Genomic DNA, 26,343 nt, shown 5'->3' on the forward strand with positions numbered 1-26,343 from the left:
GCTACGCATGTAATTTGTATGTACGCGCTGATTAACAATTTTGGTTCAAAACCATGAAAATATTGATTTTTAGTTTTTTGATACAGCCGTTTAGGTGAAAACTTCAACATAAATTCAATATTAAAATTTTTTTGAATTTTAATTTCTTTTTGACACGTGATTTGTCTTTATTTTTGTAATTGATAAAAAATTAATAAGGAATTTCATTAATTTCACAATTTTGTAAAAGTTGTCGAATCACTTTAAAATTTTTTTATATTAATTAATACTAAAGTTTTGTATTTTTTTTGGGTGTAGCAGCAAGCTCTCTCATACTCCAACACAAGCACACAGTTTGGTAGTGTGCGTTTGGGCATCACTGATGTAGATATACATATAAAAACAACAAACACATGCAGGAGCTGTAGCACATGAAATTTTTCATTAGCTCTAATCTGCTACCGCTCCCAATTTCTTGCTACCGCTACACCAGAGCATAGCGCAGCATTTAATTTTTTGCTCTCGTTACAGCTATAGTTTTTTACCAAACAAAACTCGGAGCAGAGTAGAGCACATACTTTTACATTGTTATGCTAAGGCTCTGCTGTGGCTCCCGACAAAGTGAGAGCGGTATCAAGAGCAAAATGAAATGCTACGGGAGTAGCGTAGTTTTTCAAACGCTGCGTACGACACATAAAACAGACGACAGTCCCGAAAAGAAAAACACGAAAGTAAATAAAATCTCGGATAATAATGCTCATGAAACTAATCCAAATAATGTGCATACAGAAAGTGGTAACGAGGGTATAGTAAAAATTGTTTGCGTAAATGGACACTGTAGAAATGCTTTCGCCTATCCGGGTAGCACTCTCACCCTTGTGCGCAAAACATTCACTAGGAAAGTAGGTAACCTGAAAAACGAATTGACGACTCTACATGGTTTTAATGGAGGTGAATACGTCTCCACCCATAAAAAAATACAATGCTAAAAACTGCTGATAATCAAATCGAAATAGAGATGGTGGTAGTCAATGATGACCTTATTTCTGAAAATGTACTTCTCGGTAAGGATGTACTATGTGATACAAATACGTGATTTATAATCAAAAGCGGTGAATGTCGTGATGAACAAATACGTCAAATTAATTCCATTGAAAGTGTGAATAAAACCGAAAACGAACATTTTGAAATCATAATGTATGAATATCATGGACTTTTCGCCAACAGTCTCGAAAATATTGGATATTCCCACGCCGAACCTGGAAGACTAATAATAAAAATTTTAGTACTCTTTACCTTCGGATGGGTTATCACCAAATCGAAATTAAAAAATCATCGCGTTCGCACCGAACATACTCGTATTTCAATCCATAATGAATTATATCACTCGAAACTCAACACAGGTGAAGTTTCAGTGTACTTGGACGACATATGTATGTAATTATGCCAAGTAAAACTGTGTGCGAAAGACTTTTACGTCTTGAACGATTTTCTCACTTCTTAAAGACGCAGGACTTACTTTATGTGCTGATAAATGTAGAAAAATGAAGTTTTATAAAGAAGGGTAGAATAAAAAATCTCCAGTTAACTTCGATACATTTCCGTCCGCCATTAGCAACTAAGTTAAAGCAACATTTTTTATAATTTTTAATTTGTTTGAAATCATTTTATTACTAATTTTACATAGTTATTCTAAAAGAATACATTATATATATGTTCTTGTATATATATACTATATATTTTTTTACTTTTATAAATACTTTTTATTTATCAATCCTTTTATTATGCAATTTTTTTATTTATGTTTTTTTCTTATGTTCCTTGTGTGCTCGTTTAATTGTTTTTGTTTTTGCTTACATTTTAAACGTAATATATTTTATATACCACTTAGTGACTATAACTATATATTTCTCTTCTTCTCCTTTGCTTTTTATTTTCATATAATTCTAGTGGGGTTTTTACAATTTTATTCTCAATTCAGAATTTTGTTTTATACATTCAATAACCGAATTGAATGTTTTTAGTTTTGGGCTTATAATTTCTCAGGCAAACGTTTCTCCTGCAAACGTACATCTTTACAAGGTTTAATAGAAAACTAGCACAAAAAAGCACAACACAAAAAATAAATTCAAGATTAGGATTTAAAGTTTCAAAGACTTTATATATCTGAACTAGGTGATGAATGATAGAAGAAATAAAAATAACAGTTTTTAAAACAACCGGTTCGCACGTTGCAAGGTATAACCTATAAATGAGTTTATTTTGATTATGAATAAAACTAACCTTTCGATATGCTCAACAGACAGCAGATGTATCATTCTTCTTTATTAACAAAGATGGTTCAATCTGAATGTTTTCAGCCATTTTTTCATATTTCATCCTTTTTTTAAGTTTTTACAAACTTAATAGAAAACCAAATCGGTTATAGTTTTCTGAAGCTTCCGTCGGTATTCTCAGTTATAAACGAGTATGTATTGAAAGTAAATATCGATATCATTCGAAACAAATAGTCTCTCGAACATGATTTTCGTGATTATGTACCCAATCATAAATCGAGATGCCGAAAATAAAAATATGAAAACATAGTATTGCTCTTTCTAAAATCAATTGTACGTATATAAATATTATGGTGAATTTTTCCTCACTTCCTAACACACTGTGACATATTTTCCTTACAGAGAGCCAACATTATTATATTTTTTAATTTACTTCGTATAAGTGAGTTTCTGCGATAGAAGTGTACCTGTTTTAAGTGAACCTAACCAGGGTACAAAATAAACAAAATGTATGACTCTTGTTGTAGACAAAGTAATAGAACAGGTTTCAATGAAATTGTTGATACGAGTTCTAATGTTTTTCGAGTTGATTAATATCATATTCAGACAAAGTCTAACCAACGGACGTGCAAATTGATGGTACACGTTGTATCACCGGTTTGATTGGCTTAAACAAAGAAAATAATAAGACAGAAAGCACAAATTTATACTGTAAAGGAAGAATATATGCTATAACTAAAAGTGTTAAAAAGAGTTATTATTATCTTTTACTAATTATATATCTCTACAATGAATCTAAGTTAATTTTTCAGTATTTTCCTCCCTTATCAACACAATTAATTTCATTAAATTCTAATTTCTTCATAATATCAAAATATTTATTGTGGTCTATTAAAAATCACAAACTACTGTGAGTCATTGGCAGTTCATTATGTCAAAGACGGTAAATTAAGAATATAAACTTGTGTACGCCAATACTTATTGAGAACACTGCATTTTGCGGATAACTCGGTTTTAATTGATTACTTACAACGCCCATCATTATAGGGCAAATGTGCTATTTGTGCTAGACTGTGGGTAGTGACAAACTCTCCAGCTTCTAATACGTATTTATCGTCTCGAGAGGGCGCGCTTAGTATGGTTGAATTACCTAAGAGCACAGTTATAGTTTCTCAAAGTTAGACTCTTCGAGCTAAATAGATGTTGTGGATAGAAATTATTATGGCATGGTAGACTTCGACACAATAAATAGAGGAACGAAGTACTACTGATAAACAACTAGTAAAACTTTTAATGACAAATAAACTAAAAGAAATGTTTAGATATTCATGCGAATGCATTAAAGTGGCCTCATGGTGTTTCCGATAAAGACATCAGACAAAACAGAAATCGGCACTCTAAAATTGCAATTTCCGAATTTTTGTTTAACTTATCAAATTGCTCGAGCTTTTGTGAGTCTTCAATGTAAAAATAGTAAAATCATACTAACTTTTAGAAATAAAAGATTTAACTTTGGTGAAAAATAAACCCTCCATACTAAGGCCTACAACTGTAAAAGATAAGTCACGAAATGCCTACAGATCATATGTCGGACCATATATACACACCATATATAGGAGTCAAAGGCCTTATGTCATTTTAACCTGGCTTTTGGTTTACACACTTCAATTCCAACAAAACTGGGGGTGCAAATATAAAAGTCCAACCTCGACTTATTTGTTTACTCGCCTATGTGTATCTATTACAATTAGAATATATTTATTAATTTAATGTCCCGCAATGACTACTTAGCAGGCAACTATTTTTCGCTCAGTGGGTATTCCAAAAAGGTACAATACTTAAATGTAAGAAAAAAACAAAAAACAAATAAAAATTTCATGTACATATATATGATAGTTATCTAGCACATTGCCACACTAAAAATATATGTTTTGTTCTTTAACTTCAAAACAGTTTGCTTCCTTGGCACGACAGCATAAGTTTTCTACACTACCGCCAATGAACGGAATCATACTGCTCACGCTGTTCCTGCCTCGCTGCACACAACTGCTACACTTGTGCGCCTAGCGGTTTGCCATGCAACCAACACTCGTACCTCTAGTATCTGCTGTGATAGGCGTGGCCAGGCCCCCGACACATACGGCATAATATCGCCACGAACAGCGTCAGCAATAAACTCAGACCTAATGTGATCAATATCAGTTTTCCATATGGCAACTCGCTTAGCTCTTGACGCAGGCAAATTTCTGGTGACTCGTCATGCAACACTAGATCCTTGTAAGCATGTGCGCGATGCAGCAGACCGAGTTGCTCCAAATTCCACTCAATGTGCCGCGTTAGTTGAGCCATCGTCGAGATGTGCGTCACATTCGGACAATTGTCAACACCGTTACATAGAAGGCGGCGCGGTATGCAGACCTCTGTATCACCGGGACAACGGAAATCACAGCCGCCATCCTGCAGCAATGACGATGCCAAACTACCGTCGGGATTGCGTGGCAAATGGAACAGTTCGGTCCAAACTAAACGGAAGGCATTTTTACCCGGCTGCCCGTCGCCGGTGTATTGAATCAGGACCGGTAGCGGTTCTTGATCGGGACCGAGAGCACCCAGATCCGCAGCGGAGAGTATAGGCAGATCACGCGCCAACGAAATGTTTTCCGGACACATTATGAAGCGAGGTTCGAGGCGACCGGCGAGATATACCTCAATTTTAGCGCTCTCACAGGTACGATCACCGAAGCGCGCCTTTTCCAAATTCAACCATAGGTCGCGTTGTGCCGCTACTTTCAGTTCCCAAATGCACTTTTCGCGACGATAATGATGCTCAGGCACGGCGGCCATTGGGCCTGCCGCCATCGCCAATGCTTTCTTATACGGAAACACCAATTCACCATCAGGCGAGGGCCCCAACGTTATGGGACCACATAGCGGACCGTGCGCAAACTCATAAGACGCCTCGAATAGTGGATTGGGATTCTTGAAATAGGACGTGATCGCATGTTGACCCTGTACGATCATTTCCAGGTTCATCTGATCCGCTGAGGATATCACGCGCACAGCCCGCGGTATGTTGTCGCAGAAGCAGGCGAGATTGTTCTGGAATTTCTCTCGTTCCTCCCAAATAACCAGCTTGTCAACACGTTCTTCATGGCAACGCGTGCAGGCATTGTTATTATACGGCAATTCCTTAAATGACACTGAGGTAACTTCGATTACTGCGCGTGCATATAGTCGACGATCAGTCACGAACTTATATTGGCAGCGTACGTCAGACCCGCCGGTGCGTTTGAAGATTAAAGAATTCATTGGTGAGCGAATTTTTCCACCCGGATGTTTCCAGGCATACATAACTTCATCGCAGAGCGTATTCGGCACTGGATCACCGAAGCGTGTATTATTGAAGAAGTCATAATGTGCCCAATAATAGAGAGATGATCCACTATAGGAACCCGTTTTCGAATCGAATTGCACGTACAGCGAAGGACTAGTACTCACGAAGTCCACTTTCTCCATGGGTCGTGAGAATGTATCGCAAAAGGTTTTGATAATACGCGCTGGATCGGGATGATCTGAATCGTAAATGGTCAGCGATTCACCGCAGTCACCGTCGTACTTGAGTATCGGCGACTCGATGCGATTTATGCGGAAGCTGCAAAGAAGGAAAAAATAAAACATTAGTTGGGGTTCAGAAAAACATAACCAAATAATGTACGTTAAGAGAGATTTGAATTCAGTGTGTTTTCGGTCGACAACGCTGATGCGGCTGTATCGATTAGGGGTAAATTCCCAAATATCCTATCGTGCGGACTGAACTTAAAAGGTACAAAGAAGACAGACAGCAACACAAAAACCCAGAAGTTATGCCGCCATTAATAAATGATACCAGGCTAACAATAGGCCATAAAGCTAATTGGGATTAATTTTATACAGAACCCTTTCTTGAAAACCAAACATACACACTAGTAAAGAAAGCAGATACAGCACTTTATACTGCCCAAATAAGGACTAGAGGCTCGGGTTACTCATTACTGTAATGGAAACAAAATATCTATAAAAATGAACTTAAATTCTAGAAGAGTAGAAAATAGGGGAAGTGAGCAAGGACAAAGGGATTTATACGGATGGGTTCAAACTAGATAACCGAGTGGGAAGTAGTGTCTTTTCAACAAAATTAGACTAACTACTGCAGAGCCTTCCAAGCGGAGATCGCATAAATTAATAAAAAAAAACCTTGTTGTTCTGACAAGGAGTGTGCTCACAACAAGGAATATACAGGGTTTTTCAATAGGGCACAATAAAAGTAGACCGATAGCGACAGCAAACGACGCCATATTTTCCTCCGCTCTTTTGACATTTCTTCAGTAAGGTTTGTCATTTCATTATGAAAATATATACGATCCAACAACGAGTCGAAATTATTAAAATTTACTACCGACATTCGGAGTCAATGGCCTCAACTTTAAGAGCGCGTTTTTCAATAAGAACGCTACAAAAATTTTTTAAATGAAACAAAAATGGTTTGGTATATCAATGAAGTTTTTTACTCCTGTAAAAGTACATTCGATGTCATTACAGATAAAGGAGATATAGGAAACGAATCGGGATTATCGATCCAGGATAAAAGAAGATTTTAGTCCTGGTGGTTTCAAAATCATAGGTAAGTAGTTGGGAATCTACTCTACCTACCTACCTGTTGCCTTAAAGGGGGACACTTTGACGTGATCGAGAAGAAATGAAGGGCATAGCTGAACGGGGTTATATACGAATATCTATGGGTAATCCATATGTTGCCTGTTGAGTTATACATTATTCAATTTAAAAGACCAGAGTTTAAGTAAATTATTCGAAATATGGCTTCTTAATTTAAACTTTGTGACTAATATAATTATCATCGCGGAAATAGTTTTCATGCGTCTTGAAAATCTTAAATAAAATTAATTTATATTTCTCCTAAAGTAACATGTTTGATTTGGTGCCATCGTTGCCGCACTATCTCTAATACAATAATAATTAAATGCAGCAAATGCATCTATCTACCTCAACTTATGTTCAACATGTCCTTTTCCACCTGTTATGACATCACCTTGTTACTACGCTCAAATGCCTAAAAATATGCAATAAGTCCGAAATATATGGCAGAGTATGAAATCTGGTAACCGGCCGTCTGAACAACAGCAACGAATACGATAATACTGCTAAAGCCAGTTAGCACGACCAAACGTCAAAGTGTTGACGATGTGGTAACGTAGCGCAAGGAGGCTTGAATGTACGTTTTTTTAAAAATGAAATTTTATAACCTGTGATACAAGTATCAACCCAAATTTATATATGTATATGTATGTAAGGTAATTGTGAGTCGGCGGTTATGTGCTAGGGTATAACCACTCAGTCCGTTTAGACTCTACTGTGAATTATATAGTGCTCAAAGTCGCTTCTTCTGTCCCCAACAATAGAACATAGGGCTAGACCACTTTGTGTTGGCCCTAAGCCTACACTCTTGAGCCTACAGGTGCTAACGGTGGTTGCTAGACAGTTAAGCAGCTAGGCAGCTTATCAGACCGCATGGAAACACATACATATGTATTTAGTTGTGTGTGTATATTTCTTGGCTTTGGGTATGGTAATCCTTTGCCTTTGCAGCACAAAATTTTATGAACAACGTCGCACGACAGTCGAATTTACCTACAGATTATGAGGATATGCAGCAGCCCTGGATATGCAGCAGGCATACGACTCTTTCTAGGTAGTATTTAGTACTAAACTCCTACTCCAAATGTGTTACTTGCTAGATATTTGCTAGGCTAAACAACTTATTTTTCTCTACACGCCATATTTATGCAGCCTACACGTAGCAACTGTAAATATTTTTGTTGTGCTCGCAAATTGAGTTGACATGGTGTGAGCCATGCAAATAATGTGGAAGTTAAATTGGTAAGCTGTAGTGGGCATGCTGAGTGTTGATGTTGAGGATTTCGGTACATACTTTTTGTTTATGCCAATGCAATTTTCTCAGCGGTATGTGTGGAATTTTGGAAATAAGCGTATTTTGTTCCTACTAATTTCAGAGTCATGGGAAAAATCAATTTCTTAGAATATTTTTAAAAATAATTCTCAAAGGTGGAACATCTGGATCTTTCGAAATAATTATGTAGAAATCATCTAGTCTGCACTTTTTTCAATCAAAAACTTTATTTGTATTACTATATATATTTTTATTTGGCCGCAAACATTCGCAAAGGCTGGCAGAATATCAGGCATTTTTACATGTGTGTGTGTGTGTGTGGGTGTTACGGAACATTACTTGAGTTTCAGTTGTAGTGGCTTACTAAAAATGATATTTTTGTGTTTGACTGTTTGTCTACCTGCGAGCTTCCCAGCTGTTAGCCTGTTTATGAAAGCTTTAGCTGCTGCGCCTTGTCTTTCATCATTACCCACAAAAGTCGACTTAAACTAAGTTGCTGTTATTATTATTATTTTCTTTTCATTACGTTTCCTAATTCCATTTCGTGCCATTTTTATCTGCAATGTGAGTATGTTTTTTCAGTTATTTAGTTAGGTTAGCTTTGTAAGCTCACACACGGACAGATTTATTTTATTGTAGAGACTTACACAAACACGCTCATATAAGTTGAGTTTTTCACAACGCAGGCTACCTTTTTCCAGGGCATTCGTAATCACGCACTCGTTCTCACACCGATTTTATTTCACACATATATACTCTCAGCTGCAGTCCAAGGATTTCGCTGCAAGTCTGCTCCATAATAACTATGTACATACAAGCGACAAGTTCTTTCCTCCACAGCTTTATGCTGCCCCAATACTCTCGCTTGACGTCTGTGCCCGTAATTGAAAAAGTTTTTGTCATCTGAATTACTGTGTTGCACCGTTTGCTGATCGCCCCATCGTTCAAGCGCACCATCCACACACATGTGGACAAGTGCTGACTTTATTTTGTGGCGCTTCAATGTAGATTTGCTAATAATATACTGCACATTTTCAATATACCAATCATGTATTATTTTTGTTGTATTATTTTATGTGGAACCTGTGCACTTGTATGTGAAATCAAATTTCCCATACATCAGTCGACCTCAGTAGTCTTTGTCGAATTTTATAAAGTCTTTTAAGGTATTTGTGTTAAATTTTGGCCAAACATTTAACAAATATCGTTGAGCAAGCACCGTATTCACTTGATTTAGATTCATATGACTTCTGGCTATTCTTGTAACTCAAATAACCGATCCGGAGGCATGGTAGTACTTCGCTAGCTCAAAGTTTTAACAAATACTCCACTCCGAAATCAAGGAGTTAACCAAAAGATTACATAATTTCTTGCTCTACTCCAGGCCAACTATTTATTACACAGGAGGCAGCCGAACATACACACATTCATCGCAGACGATATTTTGTAAAGGTTGCTGCTGCCAAGAAACAAACAAACTTAGAAGTTCAAAGCATCGGCTTGTCCTCAACAAATATTAAATTCAAAACCTCAATTAACATCAAGTCGCAAGTCACCATCTTCCAGCTTCCATTAAATTATTGTATTACATCGCACATTGCTTATCAACCAGATGCGGAAATCAGCATTTCAACATGGAATACTCCAAATAATATAGTATTCGCTGATGTTAAATTTCATATACCAAAGATAATCAGCATGTTGCTGGGTACTGAAACGTTCTTCAGTCTTTTATCTGTAGGTCAAATACAACTTGGGTGTAATTTACACATCTTGCAAAAAAGGCTCTTAGGCTGAATCATTTCGGCACGCTATAAGACTGGAAGTTACAACATATCTAAGCCATCTTGTTTATTTTAAGCCTATGAATCTTTAGATGCAAAATTGGAAAAGTTGTGGAAATTGAAAGAAGTTACTACCATCCCAGAGGCTTGGACTTATGAAAAACAGAATTTCGATCATTTACACAATGCGACCGTGTCAAGAAGACCTTACGAATAGTTGTCAAACTCCCTTTCCAGGATGATCTGACGTGTTTGGGCGAGTCATACACTACGGCATTGCGACGATTTGATGCAGAAAAATGTCTATTAGCCAAATCAACACAACTGACAGCACAGTGCGTTGAATTTATGAACGACTACCAGAGCCTGGGTCTTATGAGCATTGTAAAGAATCCTAATCTCAGGGAACTGCATTATTTAATACAACATCATTGTGTTCTTAATCCAACAAGTACAACAACAAAACTTCGAGTCGTATTGGACGCCTTCTGTCGAACTATATCTCAAAAATCACTGAACAAACTCTCCCAGATAAAGCAAGAGGTAACAGAATTGTTAGAAATAAGAAAGTTTAAATTAACAAAATGACATTCTAATCATCATCGATTTAGAGAAGACGACTCTTTTAAACGTAAATTCCTCTTCACTAATGCACTTGGACTAAAATGGAACCAAAATCTTGATTGTTTTATTTTTTCATTTGAAGCAAAACTAGGACTCACTGGTCGTCTTACAAAACGTTCCATCCTCTCTGTTACATCGTCACTTTACGACCCACTCGATTGTGACACACTTCAAAAACTTCAAAAATTTTATTGCAAAAAATGTGGCTACTGAAATTGGATTGGGATGGATCACTGCCACAGAATATCGAATGGGCTTGGAAAAACTTTTTTAGCAAAAATCAAACCAACAATTTCATCTTTTAATGTTTTTCTTTGAACAAGCTCACAAAAAGTCTTACATTGGCTGAAGATGAACATTTTGGAAATCGTGAATCAGCGAAGTATCTACACTAGCAGCCTTCGATTAATAGCTTGGATGTTTCGTTTCGTCAATATTTGTCGACATAGTGCAAAACTTGATGAATCATCAATACTCTCACCATATGAGTTGCATCACGCCTTATTTTGCATAATTTGGAACATATAACATATACATTGCGCTAATGAATTCATCTAACGACAAGTGGCCCATTGTGTTATTTAAATCCATTTTTGGAGTATACCGAAGGATATCAAATACTCAAAATTGGAGGTCGATTTGATTCAGCAGATATCCCAGAAGAAAAGAAACTCCCAATGCTGTTGCCAAGCAAACGAGAATTCGTTATCATTACGCTCTCCGCGTAGCACTAATAATACTTAAGTTTTAGATAATCATTGCACGCAATTTAGCGAGACGAATCGTCGCACCATGCACACTTTATGTACGTTACCAGCCAAAGGTGATGAACCAAGTAATGGGTTACAGTTGACAGTTACCTGTCGAGCGATTGACTCCATCTTGGCCCTTTGCACGTTGGCGATATTGACTTCTGCGGACCAGTCAACGTATATTTGCGCATTCGAGAGCACCTCATTTCAGCGGTCATTCACAACGACGAAAGTGATTTTCGTGTGGTGAACATTCGAACAACGAAGATAATCATTTGCCCACCAATTCATAAGCTGGCAATTCTACCTGTTTGGAATGCCTTTCAACGGGGTCGGGATGTTAGGTCACCGATTGCAATATGTAAGCAGCATATTGCAATGCTGCATTCCCATTTTACATTTCACTTTTAAGGGGTTAGGGGTAGTCAGAGGCACGAAAAAATCAGAATTTTCAGTATTTTTCTTTTTGCTATTAAATCGTGTTATTTTACAAAAGTAGTAATATGGCATTATTATAGGATGTGTTGACTTGAAGTCACGAAACTTTCAAAAAAAAAATTTATTTCCAAAGTTATAGTTGTTTGTGTTGACCCAGTTCCAAAAAAAGGTACTTGCGGTGACAACCATAAGTCATTGGAGATTCATCTAAAATTAATCGGACAAAAAAATTAGTTTTATAAATAGATAATCCTGGGCCTGATCGAAGGACTTTTTTGTTTTTAAAATTATCAAAATGGCAGCCTAAGGAAATTTTTTTCTAAATTTTTGGGAAAAAATCAACAGTTAATTGGTCTTAAAAAATCTAAATTTTCGAAAAAATAAAAATCCTTCTATCAGGCCCGAGTTTATTATGTATTCTAAAAGCTGTATAAATTTCATTAAAATATACTGAGCGGTTTCGAGTTACAGTTGAAGTACATAACGTATATATGTATATTAGGGTGTTTTTTTTATGAACTATTAATTTTTTTCAGTCCCGTCACGAAATTTTCTTGGAAATGCCCTAAAAAAAATTCATGAAAATTTTAGCCCTTAATATTAACATTAAGAACTGGGCCAAGGCCTGTAAAATTCTTCCATAGAAAACACACTACAATCATTAGTTTTTATCTTTAAATTCCTACAGATCAGAGGCATTTTATGGCATCGCTTTGACTTTAGACGCATATTTCTCAGAATTTTTCACTCTACAAAAGTGGCCAGTGCAACAAAGTCGTAACTTACACTGGCGAGGTAGTACGGAGCTCTAAACCCGATTTTCCAAGATATTTGGCTTTTTAAGTAAGGCTTTATTGAATTTTTATAGATGGTATGTATTAAAAAATCTATGAAAATTGCATACAGCCCTACTTAAAAAGCTGAATAACTCGAGAAGTACTAATGATAGCGATTTTGACCTCGGATTTTTTTTATAGCAAATAAAATTTCCTACAAACTGGTCATTTAAATTTTTTCTACAGCTCCTGTCCTTTACGAGATATATCCAAAAAAATGTGAAATTCTTGCAAAAATCGGGTTTAGAGCTCCGTACTACCTCACCGGTGTGAGTTACGAGTTTGTTGCACTGGGCAGTTTTGTAGAGTGAACAATTCTAAGAAATATGCGTCTAAAGTCAAGGCGATGCCATAAAATACCTCTCATCTATAGGAATTTAAAGATAAAAACTCACGATTGTAGTGTATTTTCTCTGGAACATTTTTACAGGCCTTGGTCCAGTTCTTAACACTCCAGTAGTCGCGCGTACTACAATAGTAGACCACTTGTGTATATACTTTTACGTTTTACGAATAACTATTCGCAAGAAGTCTGATTTTAAGTTCCTAATATGTTTAAAATGAATATTTTTTGGTTGATTTGGTTTTATAATAAACTGTTACTTATTATTATTAAAACAAATTTTTTTATTTACAAATATTTCGTTTCAAACCCTTATGTCTAAAATGTTCTACACATGTAGTACGCGCGACTACTAACGGCACAAAAAGGGGCGCGACCACTGGAGTGTTATATTAAGAGCTAAAATTTTCAGGGAATTATTTTTAGGGTATTTCCAAGGAAATTTTGTGACGGGACTGAAAAAAATTAATAGTTCAATAAAAAAAAAACACCCTAATGTATATATATGAATTAATACAATGCAGAATTATGTAGTTAGTGATATTGAAATATTGTATAAAATATTATTCAAAGAGAAGAATTGTTCATATAAAGTCAGTCTAATACGTGATCACCTCATAGTGTCATTACTCGGCCCCTTTTCATTTTCTTCATTGCTGCAATTTCGCTTGTACTTTTTGCTTTTTGTAAATTTGCACGGTTATAAAAAATATTCGCCCTCTAGATGCCAATTTTGCAAACTTGGTTTTTACAACTGGAAAGTTTGGTTCTGGTGAATTTGATTTAGTTTAAAATTATGCTTTTTATCTATCAGTAAAGAGTTGAAGATTGTATGGGAAAGGGAATGGATTGGGAGATGTGGAACTAAAAATTTTACTCGTATTATAGGGAACTTACAAAAAGTGCTTGTTACCAGATACTAGTAGTGGAATGTAGTGTAAATTTTAATATAATTATAATTTTTTCAAGGGATTTTGAATTTTAACTTTAGCATGATGCAGTGGAGGGTTGTAGAAGTAATAAATATCCTTGTTTGTATTTTGGAAGTCATAGATTGCAAAACTTGAAATACTGAAATTGAAAATATTTGGTAAATACCGGAGTCCGTAGCATAAATATTAGTGACCCAAATTGAAGTAGCATAAGGGATGTAATAAATTTTACTGCTGAGATTAGCGGATTTGAATGAATAAAATGTTCTAAACGCAGGGCTGTGTAATATCTAAAAAATACGAATATACGTATAACAGGTGGCGCAAAAATGACCTTCCGATGTTTTTTTGGAATATGAAAAACTGAAAATGAAAGGCTTTGATTCTGCTTGTGGATTATTTTTTTCGGTCCTTAAAACTTTTTTACATCAAGTCGAGAATATGATATCATATAAATGGCCGCCACCACTGTTGATTGTCATTTGGCATTTTCCATCACTTTGGCCAGAACTTCCGGCGATAGATCTTTAAGAGCTGCAAGAGTTTGAGGCTTGTTGACATAAACTTCAAAAAGCCCCACAAAAAGAAGTCTGGAGCGTCAAATCAGGGGATTTTGCTAGCCTGTGCAAGTCGCCAAAACGGAAGATTGGGCGCCCGGGAATTGCATCCTTCAGCATATCCGTTGTGGCACGCAGAGTAGCGTACCATTGTTTATTTATGTATGTGTATTTCGCATGTATTTACTACACAAATGTCAAAACAGAACTGACATTAGAGGTCGATTGCAAAATTTATAGTTTCTTCTGACTTTTGCACCATCCTGTACATGTGATATAAACTACACTTTCTAGAAACGAGTGGATTAGTGAGGGGCATTTACATTATCGAATTGTAGGAAGTTTTCGAAACACAATTCCTTTTTTATTCGCAAATTTTTGTAGATTTAGGTACATGCAAATATAGATTCAGTGTTGTTTTTAGCATTATTTTTGAATTATGCATCTTTATAATTTTAACCAGTGAAAAATTAAAAATTATTGACTTTAACAAGTTGTTGGTTAATATTTTGATTTTGGTAAGCGATTACAATTTCCGCCAGTGGCACATTCTACGTTAGGAATATATTTTCATAAAATAATATTTTTGAACAAACCTTAACTTATTGGATTTTCTTAAAAAATTATATCACTTATTTTTTCATATTTGTAAATAAATATCGATTCTCCGTCGCGGAAAGTTCTCATGGCTGGGCATCTACCATAACCAGACAAATTTCATGAATACAAACTTTTTAGTATTATTTACTTATTAGTACTTGTATATCCAAAAGAAAAGCTATAATCAGAAATGAGTACGTCCACATGACCGGACCTGGACTCCATTCTGGTAATATTTCGTACATATTATCACATATAAACGGAAAAGATTTCATCGAATTTGAAAATTCTTCTGCTTTTTTGAATTCTTAGGTGTTTTCAGAAAGTTTTTGTCTCTCTCTGGTTTTCTAGTTCGCGGTGGTTTATTAGAAACTAATGGGAATATAAGACATTCCTGGCTGACATCGGCTCGCTTTTATGAGTTTAATGTGGTTTTGAGTTGCAGTTTCTGGCTTCCAGAAACAAGTTTTTGGCACGCCCTCATATGTGCACAGCTCTCTTAGTCACTGCAACGGTGGGTGTTCGGTTATGAGGAATTTCACTGCATTTGTTTTAAATTTCTTCCGTAAACTTTATAGTGGTCACCGCCAGAACTTCTTGGCTGTAAACACAACCGCAAAACTAAGCCGGCACACTAAAAAATTAGAGAAAACCTTTGATTAAAAAATGAAATACTTAGTGCCAGCTGACTCAATACTATACACACTTATGCCAGCGGCTGCAAATATTTCTGGCCACGAGCAGCAGTTTTGCAAGCAGGTAGCAATTGTAGCAATAAACAACAGTAAGGAACAAAACTAGAATTACCAATTACATGAGTTCAACTTTTCCCAAGCCAAATGTACAGATAATCTTAAAAGCAGTTTTAGCAGTGAATATTTGCCCAACCAACGATGACAACAAACGATTTTACAAACTTTATACACTTCTTCCTCGAACAAACTTAGTTAAAGCGTCTAGACTGTAAGAGAGACGAGCTGCGGGAATGTCAAAACCAATTGGAGTTTATATGAAATGGCCAATGCGTGAAAGAGTTAAGTTTACATATAAACATATTCTACTACAGAGTATAATAGTTTTGTTCACCTAACGATTGTTTGTATTATCTAAATCTATTACAGATAGATATAGAGATAAATATAGATAAATGATCAGGATGGCAAAACGAGATGAAATCCGGGTGACTGTCTATCTGTCTGTCCATCTGTTCCTGCAAGCGATAACCTGTGTACAAAAAAGAGCCATAACTAAACACTTAATTAAGTTACATAACTGTAATTTAATAAAAGTAATCACAAGTACAATCAGATTAAAATTGACACAATTAGTACCCTCAAGGTCTCCAAAATTTGTCGGAATTGGACTATAGCATTTCAAGGACATTGACACCAAATATGTGAAATTCGGAAATAATATAGTCAATACTTCTTTAAACCCCCCAGATATTTAAAATTAATATTTTCGAACTTTCGGTTGACTCTAATCCGAATCTATCGATTAATATGAAGACATATTAATAAAAATCAAGAAAAATATCTTTCTAAACAGTTTATCTAAACAGTATATCTTCTTTTTATGATTATAAATAATAATAAATATTGTTATATTTCTTACTTTTAACTAAAATATAAACGAAACTTCCTTACATTCCTTTGCCTCACGAGAGTCTAAAAAGTTTTGTTACATCCGAACTTGGCCCTTTCTTACTTGTTTTGGGTGAGAAAAGTGCTTTAGTATAAAGATAAAAGGTAGTCTCTGAGTTTTGGAGATATTGATCCGAAATTTTGTACACTTCCTTTTCTTGACAAGAAGCTGCTTATTCGGACTACTATAACATATGGCTGCTATACAAATAGCTCAAAGGATCGAAATCAATTATTTGTACGGAAAACTTGTTTTGAATTATTGCAAAATTAATGTTTTGTAAGAAAAAAAGTGAACATCGAAGGGCATTGTAGTTCGATGCAGCTGAAGTTACCATTCGTTCTTGTTATAATGAAAATAATGTAACTTATTGTTATACAAAAGTTAGTTGATATTATTACAGAAAACTTCGGTCACAGAGTTATCAATGTGTCAACTCCGTACGAATGTGTTTTGAAAGGGTTGCCTCGTTTTCTTTAATTTTTTATATTACTGCTGCTAACTGTTAACTTCAGTAATGAAACTACTATAATCATAGAATTTATATGTAAAGTAGAATTAAACGAGTCATAAATTTTCACACAGTCTGTGCCCAATACTACACTATCGCCTTTCTATATACTCAACATACATAGAAACTTTCAGTCACTTGAGGAGGTAATACTGTTTTCAAGTTAAGGACAAAATGTCACATAAATCTTTGTCGGAATTTTAATTAAAATAACGGGTGATTTTTTTGAGGTTAGGATTTTCATGCATTAGTATTTGACAGATCACGTGGGATTTCAGACATGGTGTCAAAGAGAAAGATGCTCAGTATGCTTTGACATTTCATCATGAATAGACTTACTAACGAGCAACGCTTGCAAATCATTGAATTTTATTACCAAAATCAGTGTTCGGTTCGAAATGTGTTTCGCGCGCGTGTTTTGTTCAGCGATGAGGCTCATTTCTGGTTGAATGGCTACGTAAATAAGCAAAATTGCCGCATTTGGGGTGAAGAGCAACCAGAAGCCGTTCAAGAACTGCCCATGCATCCCGAAAAATGCACTGTTTGGTGTGGTTTGTACGCTGGTGGAATCATTGGACCGTATTTTTTCAAAGATGCTGTTGGACGCAACGTTACGGTGAATGGCGATCGCTATCGTTCGATGCTAACAAACTTTTTGTTGCCAAAAATGGAAGAACTGAACTTGGTTGACATGTGGTTTCAACAAGATGGCGCTACATGCCACACAGCTCGCGATTCTATGGCCATTTTGAGGGAAAACTTCGGACAACAATTCATCTCAAGAAATGGACCCGTAAGTTGGCCACCAAGATCATGCGATTTAACGCCTTTAGACTATTTTTTGTGGGGCTACGTCAAGTCTAAAGTCTACAGAAATAAGCCAGCAACTATTCCAGCTTTGGAAGACAACATTTCCGAAGAAATTCGGGCTATTCCGGCCGAAATGCTCGAAAAAGTTGCCCAAAATTGGACTTTCCGAATGGACCACCTAAGACGCAGCCGCGGTCAACATTTAAATGAAATTATCTTCAAAAAGTAAATGTCATGAACCAATCTAACGTTTCAAATAAAGAACCGATGAAATTTTGCAAATTTATGCGTTTTTTTTAAAAAAAGTTATCAAGCTCTTAAAAAATACTTAAGATAACAGTGGAGTAACACCCAATGCTGGCAGACAGGCGGGCGAGCATCAGTCTACTTGCACTAAGGAGCGGCATTTAAACCAACTACACAACCTAAATATACAAATTAAAGTGACTTATGTATTTATGCACATTGATCTGTTGGCAATGCACACTTGTGCAACACTGATTTGCATTGCATGCAACAACAAGAACTGTTCCGCCAACTGCTGAAAATCGCGTTTAATGTGAATTGTTACTACATTGTTAAGCTTGCTCTCTGCTTGAATGCCATTGCGCTGCCTGTGGCCCATCCACTCTTCTCTCTCTCTCTCTGTACTCTGACTTTGATTGCCCACAGTATTTCATCTGCTTTAGCTTAACTTAAGCTTTTTGTGGTTTAGATTGCTGTGGCATCGAGGCGGGCTTTACTTGTGCCCATCCACACAAATACTTATGTCGCTTGGTGGCACGCTCGCTTAACTCTAACTTAAATGGCTATCAAATAATCTTGCTACATACTTCACTATTTTCTGAGACACACTTTTCATTGTTACAGTGAATTTCTGCATTCAAGTATCTTTGGCTGTTACTGTTGCTTCATCTTCTTTTGTTCTCGACTTTATTAAGAAATTGCATAATAAATTCTTGTCGAAAAGCGTAAAGTTATAAACAGCAGTCACCACATTTTCACAAAGCGAACATTTATTGAGATTTTAGAGCTACTGACGTGCCTCTCGGTTAACTTAACTGAGTCGACGGCAACATTATACCCCCTAGGCTTGTAACATGAGTAGCGGCAAAATATGTGCGCTGGAATTTTTCACACAACCCAAGGCATTGACATAATCGATGCTATTTTACTTGTAGTGGTGTGAAAGTATTTTGAGAATTACATTTGCTAGGTGTTTAAATGAGGAAATGTATTAACATAAAATCAGTACATGAGATACAAAGTGTGCTAATGGAAAATATATGTTTTCATAAAAAAAGGATAGTAACAGCTTGCTAGAGATCACATAGAAAAGTATTTCGATTCGTAAAACAGCAATAATATAAACAAACGATTTTGCTAAAATATGAATATTTAAATAATATATTTTGCTTATAAAACTTGTGATTCTATACTGCATTTGTAAAACATTCTTCTCTTGAAGTACCAATGATTCGAAAATTTCATCCGTTCTTTCTCAGTAAAAAAAGTACAAAGTTATGACATAATTGATAATATATAAAAAATAATAATAAGTAAAAAAACAAAGTTCCACAGTATGAGAAAGACAGTATTTTTGTTATATTCGAAAAAAAATCTACTGACATTAAAATATCTAAGTATACTCCTATGCATACAAACATAAGAGGCTCAAACAGCTTTCGCAAAGATTTTATTAACAAATGCCGTATAGTTCACCGAAAACATGTGCCGTTTTTGTACTGAAATTTTTCTTATACTAAAATGTTATGACATGTTAGTTATAAATAAGAAGAAATGTATTGTTTTTAAATAGTAGTTAGTAGTTTCTTCTGGCTGCTTTCACTTTACCCAATAGTCCTAATATTAATTATAAGGTTTTTCTTAAATAATTGACTGGACGAGTTTATTATGAAAGAGGAATGAGTAAGGAACAAAATATTGAAACCGAAAAATTAAATTCTCTCAAGCGGACATTGGGTATAAATCATATTAATATCATATTACTATATTATACCCCTATTTCTAAAACTTCTTTTACTCCATGCGATAGAAAAAGGTTAAGAAACTGTATTATATCTATAACGAGGGTGAAAATATTACCTTTGTGCATGATGTATAATGTACGTATTATAGAGAATTAAGAATATTTTAACAAAAAATGTATTGCTATCAATTTAAATAAAATATTCCAGACTGTTTGGTTATGTACATATGTATATGTTTACAACACATATTCATGTTTATTTCTTGAGTTCATATTGTAAATTTTCAACAGCTAATAATAATACGTACACAAAAGCACTTGTAATTCAATTCACCAGGTAAATGATATTTCAAAAAAATCTATTTTGCCAAGTTGATAGGATTTAATATAAGCGCGATGTGTCAAGGAGTTTGTTTACAACAGCTTCTTAAGTCGGTACATCTCAGTTGGGCGTCGCGATTTATTTTATAGATAAAAATATCGAACTAAAAGTTTGTCTAAGATTTTGTGTTTGGCACTAAATTTCGTTTGCATGCAACATTGCGAATATTGGAGAATTTTGTGAATTAAATTTTATGAAAAACACAAACCTACGGGTAATACAAAGTCTTCCAAGGCGGTCGAGAGATCGTTGAAGACATGCCTCGTTCGGGACGATCTTCGACCTCTTCAACTGCTGATGAAATTAAAAAAGTGAAGGGTATGGTGTTTGGGTATTGTCAGGTAAGTGTAAGAGAAATAGCAGTAGAGCTCGACCTCTCTCGCGAATCGTTCAGATAGTTTTGGTGGATATTTTGGGTATGAAACGCGTTTTTGCTCGACTCGTCCCGATAAAGAATATTTTTTACAAAGAGTGTAATTGCTTTGGCGAAAAATGTTGTATTTAAGAAATCAAAAACCAATTTAAGAACTAAAACGAATACATCAGATATACTTACATACTACAAAAACACCTTTCTTAGAAACTTTCTTTTATTTTATTTAACTTATGTATATTTATACAAAATATTATATTATACAAACAAACTTTAAGTAAAGAAGTACTAATCGTTTCGAATATTTCAATCGTTTGTTTAAAGAAAATGTTAAAGATATTTTGAAATCAAAGTTAAACCAGAATTTTGTTAATCAGTGTTCGTAAAGTGTTCACTTTACCTTTTACTGGAGAAAACTTTACAGAAATGATAGATAGAAGCTCAAGGTAATCTTTGATGAATTGAAAAAATGATTTTGCATACTATACCTGATTAAATGAAAGTGATAGCAAAACAAATAGGAAGTCTCCATACAAGAACTATATTTTGCTTATTCAGGTGGTATGACAGCTATGCCATATAGTGGTCCGATTTCAAAAAGGAGCGCTTGCTGAATTTCGCGAGAACTTGTCGTCAACTAAAAAAGATTTCCATACTGAAGCTTAACATTTACCATTCTGTTTGCATGACAGATATGTGTTATAGTAGTCTGATGTCGACGGCTCCAACAATTGAGCAGGTTTTTGGGGTGAACATGTGAGAGGCTGATTCCTCTATATCCAGGCAAACAGCAGACTGATGTGACTAAATCAACCATGCACATCACGCTGATCATATATATCTATATATATATATATTTTATAAAAACTTCGAAGTTTCCTTCTGGGTCTGGGATTTCCTAGCAAACTTAATATACCTTGTACAGGATATAAGAAATAGTCATAATTACTAGTCCTCCTTCTCTCGACACTGATAATCATGAAATATAAGATTATATGAAACTTTATTGGATTAAAAAATTGAATAAATTTCACACTTCAGGTCAACAAAATATCCAAAATGTGTGAAATAATTTATTTTTAACGAAAAATGTCTGTCAGGTTTTTCTGATATTTGTTAGCAGCTCGATAAACTTTTGAGTGTACAGTATCGACCAAATCATCACCGAAATTTCGCAGAAATGACATTATATGCACCATTAATTACATTGTAATATTTTTTCCCACTTACCTTGGAAAGTATAACCGCACAATTTCGCCTATTCGTCCTTTAATGTGATAACTGCACGACGTATTCGGCGGATACCAATGAGCGATACTCAAAAATATGCCTTCACTGGCACTACTATCCTTCAGCGAGTCGGAGCTGAGCAGCCAATCGCATATGCCATGTTTGATGCCCGCTGTCTCGACGTGACCGGGCCAATTGCCAACATTGAAATGGAAACCAGTATTGAGCAGCGGACCCGCCGGTGAGGTGACAAACTCCACGTACATGTACTGCGAGGTGCCTGTGAAACCGAGAGAGAAAAAGCAATGATGAACAAAAGGAGAAAATGTAAGTGTAGAGAATTGCATAAACATGAAGATGAATTGAGGCGAGTACATACGTACTTCTCTTATGCCTAATAGGCATTTAGAATTTTGCAATTTCGCCGCAACGACTTGTATGTGTATGCGTGACTTTTGCGTGAAAAAGCAGCGACCGCGTAAATTTATAAATATTAATTGCATTAGCCACCCGAGCCGAGCCCAATGATAATCTCTGGTAAACCGCGCAAAGTTGCAAGGTTAACATCGGAATTTATGGCTGTGTGGCAAATGGCTGTGTACGAGTGTTGGCTGGAGCTAATTACAACTCCTCGCAGTTATATTCGAGCTTTATTGCATTGAGGTTGATGTGTTGTTGTTGTATATTCATTTGAAACTGTGGAGAACACAGTAGATGCTTGTATAGTTCAAAAATGTTCCACTGATGATAAATATGATTACAGATACGACAGTGGACAGGTTAAAGATCTATGCATGTAGCTTAAAAGTCAATACCTTAATTATTTTATAGTATACTTCATCTAGCGAACTCGATTATATTAAACCTGTAACATTATTTAAAGGAACAAACTTTAGTTTCTCTTGGCCATCTGTATGTTTTCTTCCATCCCACAGTTCACTTTTTTAATTTCAGACTTTTACTTAGACAATGGTGCAATTGTAGTCAGATCCGACACTTGCGAAAGTCAGCACAAACAATAATAAGCGAAATGGCTATTAAAAGAACAACAAAAATGGCAACATGTGAAGATCAAAGTAATTTATTATGCAATTTGCTCATACACATGACCAACGGTTACAGCTGTCGCAGTGAATGCGAATGCTATATTCATTCTCATAACGCACACAAATTGTGGCACGGCGTGTACGTAACATTTCGCCGTCTTTCGAATGTTAGATAGTGATACAAAAAAAAAATGTGCATATACAAAAAAAAAACACATATTTACATACATATGTACTGCATAATAAAATGTATGTATCAGAAGTGTATTCATAAGCCAAATTGTTTGTACCCCCACGGTGAGCTTTTTGTTGAGATTTCATAATATTTGATTGCCTACTGTAAGTGTTAGGGATGCCACTTCAAGATCAATCTTAACAATATTACTTCTGAATTTACCCACCTCTTTGCTTTGGATATGGTGCATACAAAAGATCCATTCCATTCAATCATTCACTGACTTACGCATGCAACGACTCAATCATTTCTCTGCGGCAATGTCTTTACCCGCATTCAGTTAAAGTAATTGCATTTAAATAAATTATAAATAATAACGTAATGGCTAGCCAACGTTGTGGCAGCACCTACATCCATTTTAAACTGCATTCCCATCCACATTGTTCTTTTGTCTTCCTAGGCATGCTTATGCCCCTGCTGATTGTTCCGTTAACTTCCCGTCCATTTGCCTCTCCCTTGAATGTGATTTATTGTTGTTTTCGTGCTAAATATGCTGATTAGCTTTGGCTTAGAAAAAATCGGAGGTAGTCAAACATGAAATTCTCCTTTCAATCATCCATCCACAGATATTTTACTACACTTCAATATTCCAAATTTGATACCTCATTCTTATCCACTTTCTTCCAATTCCTTGTCAGCGTAAGCAACATTACGTTTCAGGGAAACGGTACAATATACATAGTATTCTAACAAAATACTGCTCAATAACAAGCCGCATAGATCTTAAACAAAACAATGGACATATTATGTTATCAGAAATACAGAATCGATATCGATGAACTCTTTCCACGATAGTTCGCTTTACGTAACCGAAGCGGATCCCCTTTTTTAACTGAAAAAAAAACTGTTAACTCAATACTATGCTCTCAAAATTTCTGAAGTATATTTTATTTCGTTGCAACAGCATTAATATTATAAAGTTAAGGTTCTTCGAATACGAATACAAATAGGGGGAAAATTACAGTAATCAGATTTTGCAATAACCTTAGTCAGCTGTTATTGATAACAGAAAGTTTACGAAAAGTCGAAGAGCCTGAAATATCTTGTAGCCTAGAGAAAATTTACCTAAACATTTTGTCATAATACCTTAGGGCAAGGGAAAAAACTCAAGTGTATTTTATGAGCCTTTCCAATATGTGACCATGTGACCATGTGACCACTTTGCGGACGTGGGTAGAAGGAAACTATCATATCATAAGATCACAAATATCACTTCTAGTGGTAACAATCAGTGTAATCCTTTCTAATTTTTTTTCATATCTGATGTTAACAATCCAAAGAATCCTTTCTAACTTTTTTCAATTTTTTAAATTATTTTTCATTTCATCACATTTAACCCTACAGATTTAGTTGTTTAGAACTTTTGGATATATAAAACAAATTTGTAATCTTGTTCCATAACTAAAAAAAATACTACTTACCAATAATGCTAAACGGAAATTTTCCCAGCCCGCAAAATTTGCCAATAAGTGGCGAATGCTCATCGCGACCATCATAGACGGCAAGCCAATCGTAGGGGCAGTGTTCCTTGCCGGAACCTATTGGTCGTATGGGACAAGTCATGACGTTCTCACACCTGCAAGCAAAAGAATAATAGAAAAGAATCAGCGATAAGAAGAAGAGTAAAATTAAGATTTGAAGTTAAGTTGCCAAAAAGTGCGGATTCATAAGTGATATAAGTATACTACTGTGATCAAATTGAAATGAGAATTTTGTTATATTTTTTAAAATCTTTATTTATTCTTGCAAATTCATTTCATCTCCTTCAAAGTAATCTCCTTTCGCTGCAATACACGTATGCCAACGAATTTTCCAGTTATCATAGCACTTGGAAATCCTTCGTCGTGATGGCCATTATAGCCTTCTTCGATTCAGTTTTTCTATCCTCATTTGAGTCAAAACGGTGTCTTCAGAGTGATCTTTTAAGTTTGCTGAACAGCCAGAAGTCACGCGGGGCTAAGTCTGGCGAATATGTTGGCTGCGGAACAATATTTGTTGAATTTTTGGCGAAATGATCACAAATAACCAATGCAGTATGAGATGTGCATTATCGTGGTGCAGAAACCAAGAGTTTTCGGCCCACAGTTATGGCCTCTTGAGGCGAATAGCTTCACGTAAATGGCGCATAACGCTCAAATAATATTCCTTGTAGACAGTTTGGCCCAGCGGAAGGATTCGAAAAAGCTGCGAAGTATAAATGAAAAGTTTGATCACAGTATTATAACGGGTGATTTTTTTTGAGGTTAGGATTTTCATGCATTAGTATTTGACAGATCACGTGGGATTTCAGACATGGTGTCAAAGAGAAAGATGCTCAGTATGCTTTGACATTTCATCATGAATAGACTTACTAACGAGCAACGCTTGCAAATCATTGAATTTTATTACCAAAATCAGTGTTCGGTTCTTTTCTTTTTTATCGACAAATTTTGTTCAGCGATGAGGCTCATTTCTGGTTGAATGGCTACGTAAATAAGCAAAATTGCCGCATTTGGGGTGAAGAGCAACCAGAAGCCGTTCAAGAACTGCCCATGCATCCCGAAAAATGCACTGTTTGGTGTGGTTTGTACGCTGGTGGAATCATTGGACCGTATTTTTTCAAAGATGCTGTTGGACGCAACGTTACGGTGAATGGCGATCGCTATCGTTCGATGCTAACAAACTTTTTGTTGCCAAAAATGGAAGAACTGAACTTGGTTGACATGTGGTTTCAACAAGATGGCGCTACATGCCACACAGCTCGCGATTCTATGGCCATTTTGAGGGAAAACTTCGGACAACAATTCATCTCAAGAAATGGACCCGTAAGTTGGCCACCAAGATCATGCGATTTAACGCCTTTAGACTATTTTTTGTGGGGCTACGTCAAGTCTAAAGTCTACAGAAATAAGCCAGCAACTATTCCAGCTTTGGAAGACAACATTTCCGAAGAAATTCGGGCTATTCCGGCCGAAATGCTCGAAAAAGTTGCCCAAAATTGGACTTTCCGAATGGACCACCTAAGACGCAGCCGCGGTCAACATTTAAATGAAATTA

General features: G+C 35.7%; 1 protein-coding gene across 2 annotated transcripts in view; it reads right to left on the minus strand.

Annotated features, from left to right (window-relative positions):
• Window positions 1–2,747: 2,747 nt before the first annotated feature.
• LOC115066614 (uncharacterized) overlaps window positions 2,748–26,343 on the minus strand; it is a 317,677-nt gene continuing 294,081 nt past the window's right edge. For both annotated transcript variants that reach the window (XM_049452080.1, XM_049452081.1), the window contains exons 7-9: window positions 24,729–24,883; window positions 22,027–22,306; window positions 2,748–5,907 (exon numbers count right to left, since the gene is read on the minus strand). In XM_049452080.1, the coding sequence (XP_049308037.1) occupies window positions 4,353–5,907; window positions 22,027–22,306; window positions 24,729–24,883 (1,990 nt within the window). In that variant the 3' untranslated portion in view covers window positions 2,748–4,352. The remainder of the gene's footprint in view (window positions 5,908–22,026; window positions 22,307–24,728; window positions 24,884–26,343) is intronic.

Source organism: Bactrocera dorsalis, chromosome 3 (genome assembly GCF_023373825.1).
Source record: "Bactrocera dorsalis isolate Fly_Bdor chromosome 3, ASM2337382v1, whole genome shotgun sequence".
In the NCBI taxonomy this organism is placed as follows: domain Eukaryota; kingdom Metazoa; phylum Arthropoda; class Insecta; order Diptera; family Tephritidae; genus Bactrocera; species Bactrocera dorsalis.